This window comes from Dreissena polymorpha, chromosome 14 (assembly GCF_020536995.1).
Source record: "Dreissena polymorpha isolate Duluth1 chromosome 14, UMN_Dpol_1.0, whole genome shotgun sequence".
NCBI lineage: Eukaryota > Metazoa > Mollusca > Bivalvia > Myida > Dreissenidae > Dreissena > Dreissena polymorpha.
The window spans coordinates 74,255,435-74,267,955 of NC_068368.1; the positions used below are offsets into that span (position 1 = coordinate 74,255,435).

A 12,521-nucleotide genomic window follows, 5' to 3' on the forward strand; every position below is an offset into this window, starting at 1 on the left:
GAATGTTAAAAATTAAAAGTTGTTTTAACTTTCGTATGCTTGGACATGGACTTTGCCATGACTAACAGATGACCACTGGTCAAGAGAACAACTGGTCATTTCTGTGTAGGTATGTGAAAGCAAAACAATACATAGTATTATTTCATCTAAGTTTATTTTCTTACATTTGATAATGAAATTGATGGAAACTTCAAACAATATGTTACTAATTTGCTAATAAAAAAATTGAGATCAAACTTTCCTAATTGTCAATTCAAGTTCATATTTGTGACCTTAAATGTTATTGTTGTTCATGTATATGCATGCATTCAAAACATAACACAAGGTTTGCTCATGCCTTGAAAAGTACTTACATTTCATTTTGACCTTTGAACAATATTTCAGTAATTTAAGTATTGCATTGACAAAAACACGAAAGGTACTTTCCTGTCATTTAAATCAAAAATCCGGCTTCAATGCGGTCATCTCCGACCGCGGAACTCTTGTTTTTTCATAAATTAAACGGGCTAGAATCTTTACGGTGTACAATTTCTGATATTCTATTTTGGACATAACTTTTAATTTGTAAAATATGTAACATATCTTATTTACGCAACTGTTAAGTATGTCGGAGGTAAATTATCTTACCAAATGACTGCTTAACACTACCAGGAAGATGAGACATGGTGGCATCATATATTGTGTTTAATGACCAGATTGTCATCTGCCACACAGTGTGGTTTATGACACCATGTGGTTAGTTAAGTCTGGACAATATCTGATCAAAACGAGATAATCGGATTATAAAGAACAAAGGGGCAATTAAACACTGGAATGCAAAGGCATACACGATTTAAAGATTGATGCAAATAATCAAATGAAAAATATTGCATTTAATTTAATTAAATGCTTTTTTTAATGTGTCAATGTGTTAGTTTTCCAAGACAACCAAGACCATGAAATGACGGCCTTAGAATTTAGAAAGAAATTCATCCGTTGAATAATCGGTGCTCTCTTATATATGTTACCGATTGTAAAGCAGCAGTGTAATGGCGGACGCGGAGAGAATTCAGGGGAGATAATTGACCAGTCGCCAAATTATCGATCGCTCCGCCCACATAGTCACGTGGTCTAGTGATTAGAAAACTCCGACAAGCAGATCGCAATTATAGCGGATTACGCGAGGGAAATTCTTTATTTGTAATGATGTATTATGCTTTTTTTAGCCGGATTTTTTTCGAAAAAATCTCGGCTTATAGATTGATGTTGTCGGGCGGGCGGGCGGGGTGGCGGCGTGCTCGAAAATGTTAAAGTTCTTATTTCATGGTATAACTTTGGTATGCTTGGACCTAGAGTCTTCAAACTTGACATGAAGGTTGGCCAGGATTAACAGATGACCACTGGTCATTTCAAGGTCATTCATTTGAAGGTCAAGGTCACTGTGACCTTCAATATAAAAAATGTTAAAGTTGTTATAACTTTGGTATGCTTGGACCTAGAGTCTTGAAACTTGACATGAAGGTTGGCCATAACTAGTTAGTAACCACTGGTCATTTCAAGGTCATTCATTTGAAGGTCAAGGTCACTGTGACCTTGAATGTAAAAATGTTAAAGTTCTTATTTCATGGTATAACTTTGGTATGCTTGGACCTAGAGTCTTCAAACTTGACATGAAGGTTGGCCAGGATTAACAGATGACCACTGGTCATTTTAAGGTCATTCATTTGAAGGTGAAGGTCACTGTGACCTTCAATATAAAAATGTTAAAGTTGTTATAACTTTGGTATGCTTGGACCTAGAGTCTTGAAACTTGACATGAAGGTTGGCCAGAACTAGTAAGTAACCACTGGACATTTCAAGGTCATTCATTTGAAGGTCAAGGTCACTGTGACCTTGAATGTAAAAATGTTAAAGTTGTTATAACTTTGGTATGCTTGGACCTAGAGTCTTGAAACTTGACATGAAGGTTGGCCAGAACTAGTAAGTAACCACTGGACATTTCAAGGTCATTCATTTGAAGGTCAAGGTCACTGTGACCTTGAATGTAAAAATGTTAAAGTTCTTATTTCATGTTATAACTTTGGTATGCTTGTACCTAGAGTCTTCAAACTTGAAATAAAGATTGGCCAGTACTAGAAGATGACCACTGGTCATTTCAATGTCATTCATTTGAAGGTCGAGGTCACTGTGACCTTAAATGTTAAAATGTTAAAATTGCTTTAACTTTGGTATGCTTGGACATAGAGTCTTCAAACTTGACATGAAGGTTTGCAAGCACACTTAGATGACCACTGGTCATTTCAAGGTCATTGAGATCAAACTTTCCTAATTGTCAATTCAAGTTCATATTTGTGACCTTAAATGTTATTGTTGTTCATGTATATGCATGCATTCAAAACATAACACAAGGTTTGCTCATGCCTTGAAAAGTACTTACATTTCATTTTGACCTTTGAACAATATTTCAGTAATTTAAGTATTGCATTGACAAAAACACGAAAGGTACTTTCCTGTCATTTAAATCAAAAATCCGGCTTCAATGCGGTCATCTCCGACCGCGGAACTCTTGTCTATATAATAAATAATTAAAGCCGCACACTAACCTAACCTGCTTTGTAAAACGTTAATACAATCATAAAAACTTTAGAGAGAAATGGCGTAATCAAAATAAATGAGTTAACGGCAGACTGACTATCAGAAACGTTTCTTATAAATATTATATAGGGAGGTGATGAAAAATCCGTTGTAAAAATGAGCATTTATTTCATATTGATTTTGAACTTGTATTCAACCTTCTGACAGTGAACCCGGTGGCTATTCATATATAATTATGAAAATATTTTTATTAAATGCAAATGGCATATCCATATCATGATGGTTTTTTTTGTTTATTAAAAATTGTTTAGATCTTAACCATAATTTAATACAGGCCTAATTTCGTGGTTTCATTAACAGATAGTCTAATATGTATTTTATTTCATTTATGTTTAATGCGAACCTGTTACATTTCACTATCAAAAAATGAAATGTTGGTATTACGGTGCTGTTCACGAACATTCGAATTGAATACATTTAGCATATTATGCAGTTGCTTATTTATAACAAGATGGCCCTTATATGTTAATTGCAATTTTCACATTTCTCCCCGTATCAAAATATGTTGTATTAGAAATGTTGTTGTTGTATTATAAGCCGTACATTTTACACTTGAAGTCGCTTTAAGCTGGCTAAGCCGCGTTGAAATCACCTTTGTGTTGTTTTTACTTTAGTTAAAACAATATTTAAGTTAACAATTTATAATGATTTCCCTTGTTTATGATCCACAGAAAATAAATATATAATTGGAAATCATTTAAGTAATTAAATAGTTTTCTTTTCTTGTGTACAGTACCTAACAATGCCTTAATGTTCCTTCATTCTGAGATCCACGCAACATACTGTTATTTATTAATCATCGACAATTACGCTGAGATTAATAAGCACGTGTGGCAATTATTATGTTGCCCAAACTGCTTAATAATATTGTGCATCAAACGGTATAACACGTTTTATAGAACACACACCTGGTGTGGTTAAACTATTTATAGTGTTTGTTTTCTCATTACTCGTTCATATGTTCAAGAAATAAATATAAAATAATAACCTTTTATAAAGTATTATAGCACCTACAATTTTGAATAATAATCGAACAGTAATGATCATGCATTTGATATAAAATCTGTGTAAACTCTTAAAAATTACGTTCATTCCATATGTACAACACGCTTTGTTTGTCGGACAAAATGGCGGCCAGATAAGCGTTGCTGAGGGTGTGTGAAAAATCGATATCTGATTGGCTGATCGACAAAATGTGGGCGGAGTTGGCGACTGGTCAATTATGTAATGACTAAATTATGGAACAGTCTATTGGCCAATGTCTTTCTAGCCTGAAGGTGTATAAAACATGCTGCTTAGGGCTTATCAGCATTCTGAAACCCAAATTTAGTATGCTTAAAGAATCTGTATCACTGGTAATTATAATTTTGGACATTGAAAATTTGCCAACATCTTGGATAGTTTATAAAAAGACTGTAAATACTGTGTACTTTAACTATTGGGAACAAAGCTGTTAGTCAAAGAAAAATAAAGGTTCCTGGCTAACCGAATTAAAAAGGCCAGTGGTGTCTGCAACCTGAGGATTAACGCCAAGAGAACTCAATGAACTCAGACCAAGCACGGGGCGCCAAAAGTGGGATCACCACAGAAAGGAATCTGCAGAACAAAGAAGACTTTTTGAAGGTGAATTTTTTATCTTTACTTCTTTCTTCCTTTGCAATTACAACACTCTATCAACACAAGAGTCACTTAAACCAACATCACATACATTATCAGTTACAACTTACTTGTTCTAAATTATGGAAACGGTGTGAGTGAAAATGAGTGAAAGATAGTTAGGGGCGATAGCTGCATGCTTTAGGTACAGTGTATATATTTAATTTTTTTCGATAAGTTTTAATTTAAAAGATACTATAATCAAACATTCTCTTTACAGACACAGATCACTCTGCGGAGTCCTGTGGTTAGTTTTAAGGCATGTGATGGGTTGATTTTTAGCTCACCTGAGCGATAGCTCGAGGTGAGCTATTGTGATCACTCAGCGTCCGGCGTCCGTCCGTCCGTCCGTCTGTCTGTAAACAATTTGTAAACATCTTCTTCTACTAAACCATTGAGCCAATTTCAACTAAATTTCATGTGGAGCATCCCTAGGTCATGGGACAAAAGAATTGTTAAAAAAAATTTGATCGCATAACCAAGATGGCCGCCATGACCATATATGGTAAAAACCTTAAAAAATCTTCTTGTCAGAAACCGCTCATCAGATTTTCAAAAAATTTCACAGGGATGACCTTTGAGGGCTCCCCTGAAAAAGTTGTTCAAAGAAATTTGATTCGTCAAAAAACATGGCCGCAGGAGCTCGTTGAACTTTGCATGTTTATTCGTTTTTGCCTATTTTGTGAAAACTTTCAAAAATCTTCCACATTTTTTGTCCGATCCTTTCCAAATTTGCACAGTGTCTTTATATCAATGAGGACACGAACCCTACAAAAAATGAGCATTATTGGTCCATGAAGTACAGAATTACCTCCCCTTGAATTGAGAAAATGGTGTTTATGCAATGAAGTCCAAATTTTTCATCCAATTCTTTCCAAACTTGTAAGGATTTAGCATGGTTCAAACAAGGGAAACAACTACGGTTTATGCATGTTCTTTTTATTACAGATTTGCCTCCCTTTAATTCATTCAAAATCTCATTTTACAGCAGAGATTCCAAATCTGACCTGTAAATGAGCCCCATATTTACTGCCAGTGCTAGGTTACCTTTTCCCATTTGATAATTCTTAAGTATTGGTCTTGTAATGCTGCTACTGCTTCTGCTACTGCTACTGCTACTACTACTACTACTACCACTTCTACTACTACTACTTCTACTTCTACTACTACTACTGCTACTACTTCTACTACTACTACTACCACTACTACTACTACTACTACTACTACTACTACTACTACTACTACTACTACTACTACTTCTACTACTACTACTAGTACTACTACTACTAGTACTACTACTACCACCACCACCACCACCACCACCACCACCACCACCACCACCACCACCACCACCACCACCACCACCACCACCACCACCACCACCACCACGTCTATTATTACTACTTCTACTACTACTGCCACTACTACTACTACTTTTACCACTACTACTACTACTACTACTACTACCACTACTACTACTACTACTACTACTACTACTTCTACTACTACCACTACTACTACTACTACTTCTACTACTACTACTACTTCTACTACTACTACTACAACTACTACTACTACTACTACTACTACTACTACTACAACTACTTTTACTACTACTACTACTACTACTACTACTACTACTACTACTACCACTACTACTACTACTACTACTACTACTACTACTACTACTACACCACCACCACCATTCACAGTGACAAAAAACGTATTCACACAATGGCTGCTACTACAACTTATAGCCCATATAGGGGGGCATGCATGTTTTACAAACAGCCCTTGTTTCTATGGGATTTTAACCACAACTGTTCATGTTTATCTCCGACACATATTTTTAGGTCACCTGTCATGAAGTGACACGGTGAGCTTATGTGATCGTGTGATGTCCGGCGTCCGTTGTGCGTGCCTGCGTTTGTCCGTGCGTCCGTCCGTCAACAATTTGTTTGTGTAGACAGTAGAGGTCACAGTTTGCATCCAATCTTTATGAAATTTGGTCAAAATGTTTATCTTGATGAAATCCGGTTTGGGATTGTATTTGGGTCATCTGGGGTCAAAAACAAGGTCACTAGGTCAAATAATAGAACAACCTTCTGTAGACAATAGAGGTCACAGTTTTCATCCAATCTTTATGAAATTTGGTCAGAATGTTTATCTTGATGAAATCTGGGTTGGGATTTTATTTGGGTCATCTGGGGTCAAAAACTAGGTCACTAGGTCAAATAATAGAAAAACCTTGTGTAGACATTAGAGATCACAGTTTTCATCCAACCTTTATGAACTTTGGTCAGAATTCTTGATGAAATCTGGGTGGGATTGTATTTGGGTCATCTGGGGTAAAAATCTAGGTCAAATAAATAGAAAAACCTTGTGTTGACAATAGAGGTCACAGTTTTCATCCAATATTTATGAACTGTGGTCAGAATGTTTATCTTGATGAAATCTGGATTGGGATTGTATTTGGGTCATCTAGAGTCAGGAACTAGGTCACTAGGTCAAATCATAGAAAAACATTGTGTAGACAATAGAGGTCATAGTTTTCATCTGATCTTAATGAGTCAGGTGAGCGATTCAGGGCCATCATGGCCCTCTTGTGTTAAGTTTATAGCTTGATTCACTTGCATGCGATAAGTTGTAGTATAAGCCAGTCAATTTTCCAAATCGTCTTAGGGAGACTACTTACATAAAATACTAACCTCCTTCGTGGATGACTCTCCCACAACGTAGTGATAGAAATTCTCTCTAGGGCATGCAATAAGTTTTATTAGCTAATATTTAGCTGCATGTGTTAAGTTGTAGAATTAGCCAGTCAATTTTCCAAATCTCCTTCGGGAGACTACTAACAAAAAATACTAACCTCCTTCGTGGATGACTCTCCCACAACGTGGTGATAGAAATTCTCTCTAGGGCATGCAATAAGTTTTATTAGCTAATATTTAGCTGCATGTGTTGAGTTGTAGATTTGCCAGTCAATTTTCCAAATCTTCTTAGGGAGACTACTAACATAAAATACTTACCTCCTTCGTGGATGACTCTCCCACAATGTAGTGATAGAAATTCTCTCTAGGGCATGCAATAAGTTTTATTAGCTAATATTTAGCTGCATATGTTAAGTTGTAGAATTAGCCAGTCAATTTTCCAAATCTCCTTAGGGAGACTACTAACAAAAACTACTAACCTCCTTCGTGGATGACTCTCCCACAACGTAGTGATAGAAATTCTCTCTAGGGCATGCAATAAGTTTTATTGGCTAATATTTAGCTGCATGTGTTAAGTTGTAGAATTAGCCAGTCAATTTTCCAAATCTCCTTAGGGAGACTACTAACATAAAATACTAACCTCCTTCGTGGATGACTCTCCCACAACGTAGTGATAGACATTCTCTCTAGGGCATGCAATAAGTTTTATTAGCTAATATTTAGCTGCATGTGTTAAGTTGTAGAATTAGCCAGTCAATTTTCCAAATCTCCTTGGGGAGACTACTAACAAAAAATACTAACCTCCTTCGTGGATGACTCTCCCACAATGTAGTGATAGAAATTCTCTGTAAGGCATGCAATACGTTTTATTAGCTAATATTTAGCTGCATGTGTTAAGTTGTAGAATTAGCCAGTCAATTTTCCAAATATCCTTAGGGAGACAACTAACATAAAATACTAACCTCCTTCGTGGATGACTCTCCCACAACGTACCGATAGAAATTCTCTCTAGGGCATGCAATAAGTTTTATTGGCTAATATTTAGCTGCATGTGTTAAGTTGAAGAATTAGCCAGTAAATTTTCCAAATCTCCTTAGGGAGACTACAAACAAAAAATACTAACCTCCTTCGTGGATGACTCTCCCACAACGTAGTGATAGAAATTCTCTCTAGGGCATGCAATAAGTTTTATTGGCTAATATTTAGCTGCATGTGTTAACTTGTAGAATTAGCCAGTACATTTTCCAAATCTCCTTGGGGAGACTACTAACATAAAATACTAACCTCCTTCATGGATGACTCTCCCACAACATAGTGATAGAAATTCTCTCTTGGGCATGCAATAAGTTTTATTGTAAGTTTAACATATTTAGTTGCATGACTAATTACAAAGCTTCATGCTGTTAATGTTATGTGAGTGGGAGAGAACCAGTTAGTTGGTGAGATAGTGTGAATATTGGGGGGAGGGGAATCTCAAATAAAACATCAAGACAAAAACAAGGGAAACAATATAAAATAGTTGTTAAATGCTATATATAAAAAGTAAAGTATTGTTTAAAATTTTGACATAACTAAACAGTGTGAATAAAAGTATTATATAGTTAAAAGTGCATTAGTGTGTGTCTTACTTTCCTGAGGTGGATTAAATGGACCCTATAGAACAAACATATTCTTTTCTTCTATTGTTTTTAGTAAGTGGTTTCGTTAACAATGTAGCTTGTATTAGGACTGTAATATATCAGGAACATTTCAGTAATGCTAACTTAATTTATAGCTTCCTGCAGAGACTTAAGTTGCAAATGTACATGGGTGATCATAAATTCTTTGGAAATCTGCAGTAACTTGACGACACTTTTATATATCAGATTTTTTTAAATATTCAGATTACACCCAAAAAAGAAAAAATTGCCTATCTGTTATGCCCAAAAAAATAAAAAATCGTAGACCCCATGTTAGATTCAAACCGATGTCTTGAGGTGACATGATTCTCAAGTAAAAATACCAACATGTTAATTATATGAAAGAATCAACAACATGTGCAGATATAGCTTTATTGATTTTTAAAGGCAAAACTAACAATCAGGAATTTTTATCGCAAAATTTTGTCATTGTTAGCAATAAGCTGTATTTCCATTCCTACTCATGAATCATTATGCCCCCCTTCAAAGAAGAGGGGGTATGTTGTTTTGCACATGTATGTATGTATGTATTATATTGTTTTGCACATGTATGTATGTATGTATGTCCGTCCACCAGATGGTTTTCGGATGATAACTCAAGAACGCTTAGGCATTGGATCATGAAACTTCATAGGTACATTGATCATGACTCGCAGATGACCCCTATTGATTTTGAGGTTACTAGGTCAAAGGTCAAGGTCACGGTGACCCGAAATAGTAAAATGGTTTTCGGATGATAACTCAAGAACGCATACGCCTACCATCATGAAACTTCATAGGTATATTGATCATGACTCGCAGATGTCCCCTATTGATTTTGAGGTCAAAGGTCAAGGTCACGGTGACCCGAAATAGTAAAATGGTTTCCGGATGATAACTCAAGAACGCTTACGCCTAGGATCATGAAACTTCATAGGTACATTGATCATGACTGGCAGATGACCCCTATTGACTTTCAGGTCACTAGGTCTAAGGTCAAGGTCATGGTGACTAAGACACAGTAAAATGGTTTCCGGATGATAAATCAAGAAAGCTTATGCCTAGGATCACGAAACTTCATAGGTACATTGATCATGACTCGCAGAAGACCCCTATTGATTTTTAGGTCACTAGGTTAAAGGTCACGGTGACTCGACACAGTAATTTTTTTTCCGGATGATGTCTCAAGAATATTCATAGGCCTAGGATCATCAAACTGAATAGGTACATTGCTCATGACTGGCAGATGACCCCTATTGATTTTCAGGTCACTAGGTCAACGGTCAAAGTCACAGTGACAAAAAACGTATTCACACAATGGCTGCCACTACAACGGACAGCTCAAATGGGGGGCATGCATGTTTTACAAACAGCCCTTGTGTTTGTAACTGTTGATCATATAAACTTTATATTGTGTATGCAGTGACAGCCTCTTATTTTCGATGGTTACATTTAAAGGTCAAGTTTATCTGCAACAGTCATTGCTTAAAATTGGTCATTTACTTTAAATTGGCTTTACTTTTGTCACTATTGTAGATAGCAACTTGATACTGTGTATGCATATGAATTTCTTACCGCCTCTGATTTCATGCAAGAGGGAATACCTCCACTTTCTGCTCGGGAATAAAGGCATCCACAGCTACAACGGAGACATGCGTTATGTGTGCCACCTGTGTAACAGGGAGTTTAGCACGGAAAAACTCCTCATCAATCACAAGTGTTCGTACTGTACAGTGTGTGGCAAACTTTTCAGTACATATCAAAGATATCAGAGCCATAAATGCACTAAAGTTGTACCTACTTATGCATCCACTGCGTCCAGGAATAAACAAAGTGACAAGGAACTAATTCAAGAAATAGTGATTCCTGGATGCTATATATCAGATGATATAATGATCAAAGTGTTACACTTATTGGCACAACAATGGCCGGAAGTGATCATTGGATTTCGATTGCCAACAGAAGTAGAAGTTCTACGGAGAGAAGTATCCACAGCAGACATGTTGTTAGTGCCCTTGAATAAACACAGTGTTAACATACACTACCTTGATAATCACTGGATGGCATCATGGCAAGACCCATGCGATCTTACTATTAAAATATATGACTCAATACAGGACAACAACATATTAATGAGACTGCTACCAATTCTGCGAACACTATATGACATGAAGGTTTACACCCCAAGATACGTTGCTGTAAGCCAACAACAGGAAGCTTCATGTGGGGCATTTGCAGCAGCTTTTGCAGTGTGTTGTGCAGAACATAAACCTCCAGAAAGCTTCAGCTTTAAATCAGACTTGGAAATGCGACAATATTAGAAACAGTGCATCATTGATAGTAAAATGACAATGTTTCCCTCTCAGCTAAAGGCAATGAGCACTCATGTTACACACGAAACAAAGTCACTTATGAACATTTTAGATGAAATGGAAAGGCAAAAACAATTTCGGCATGAAAAAGCAAACTCTTTAACACAAGGATGTGAAACAAAAGATCGGGTTGTAAATGTTAGGAAACGAGTAAAGGAGGCGGCTAAAAGGAGATGTGAAGATGAACTTATTAGAAATGAGAGACTAAAAGGCCAAAAGGAAAGACAGAAAAATATCAGAGAACAGAAATCCGACATGGAAAAGAAGAGGAGAAATCAGTTAGATCAGGAACGACATAAGAATAAGAGAGAAAAGGAATCTGACATGGAAAAGAAGAGGAGAAATCAGTTAGATCAGGAACGACATAAGAATAAGAGAGAAAAGGAATCTGACATGGAAAAGAAGAGGAGAAATCAGTTAGATCAGGAACGACTAAAGAGGAAGAGAGAAAAGGCATCCGACATGGAAAAGAAGGGCAGAAGTCTGTTAGAACGGGAACGACTCAAGAGAAAGAGAGAAAAGGAATCTTACATGGAAAAGAAGCGGATAAATCAGTTAGATCAGGAACGACTGAAGAGGAAGAGAGAAAAGGCATCCGACATGGAAAAGAAGGACAGAAGTCTGTTAGAACGGGAACGACTGAAGAGAAAGAGAGAAAAGGAATCTGACATGGAAAAGAAGCGGAGAAATCAGTTGGATCAGGAACGACTGAAGAGGAAGAGAGAAAAGGAATCTGAAACGGAAAAGAAAAGAAAGCAGATTATTGATAAGTCATTACATGCAGAAACAAGACACCCAAAGTCTATTGATAAGGCAAACAAACAGTTCTTGAAGGAGATACAGAAAAGCCCAGATTATACGTGCACAGTGTGTCATAGAATGATGTATAACGAAAATGTTATTCAGTTTAGACCCAGCAGCTTCAGAAATTCTGACTTGGCAGATTTCTGCAGAACTCACCTCAAAACTGTGTCAGATAAAGAGTGGCTATGTACAACCTGCCAGAGGCACTTAAGAAAAGGATCAACTCCACCACAAGCCCAAGTGAACAAGATGGCATTGCCCGAACAGCCCTCCATTGTAGATGAACTTACTGATTTTGAAGCCAGATTGGTTGCCAAGAGGATACCCTTTATGAAAATTACTGCTTTACCAAGAGGAAAACAACAGGGTATCATTGGTTCAGTGGTCAATGTGCCATCAGATGTTGATGAGACATGTAAATTCTGCCAAGAACTCCAATATCGGCTGGTATCATCCCTGTCAAACTGAAAAGGAAGCAAGAGTACAAAAGTCATGTCTATTTTGAACATGTTAGGCCAAATGTAGTCCATGAAGCATTACAGTGGTTGAAAGAAAACAATCACCACTATGCAGAAGTGGTTGATGCCTCTGACAAGTGGGAATAGACTTTTACTATGGAGGACAGTGAACTTTGGAATCACCTCACTCAACCTAAAACGGACAATAGTGTATCAGAAGCTGTCAAC

General features: G+C 36.7%; 1 protein-coding gene across 1 annotated transcript; it reads left to right on the plus strand.

The window, feature by feature from the left end:
- The first annotated feature begins 11,286 nt into the window (after positions 1 to 11,286).
- LOC127857486 (histone-lysine N-methyltransferase, H3 lysine-79 specific-like) lies at positions 11,287 to 12,303 on the plus strand. The gene has a single exon (XM_052393881.1). It carries the CDS (start codon positions 11,287 to 11,289, stop codon positions 12,301 to 12,303), a length of 1,017 nt encoding a protein of 338 aa, XP_052249841.1.
- Positions 12,304 to 12,521: the final 218 nt, after the last annotated feature.

Bases quoted from the DNA above. Each gene is read 5' to 3' on its own strand.
- LOC127857486 (XM_052393881.1), top strand. From the start codon at position 11,287: ATGGAAAAGAAGAGGAGAAATCAGTTAGATCAGGAACGACATAAGAAT.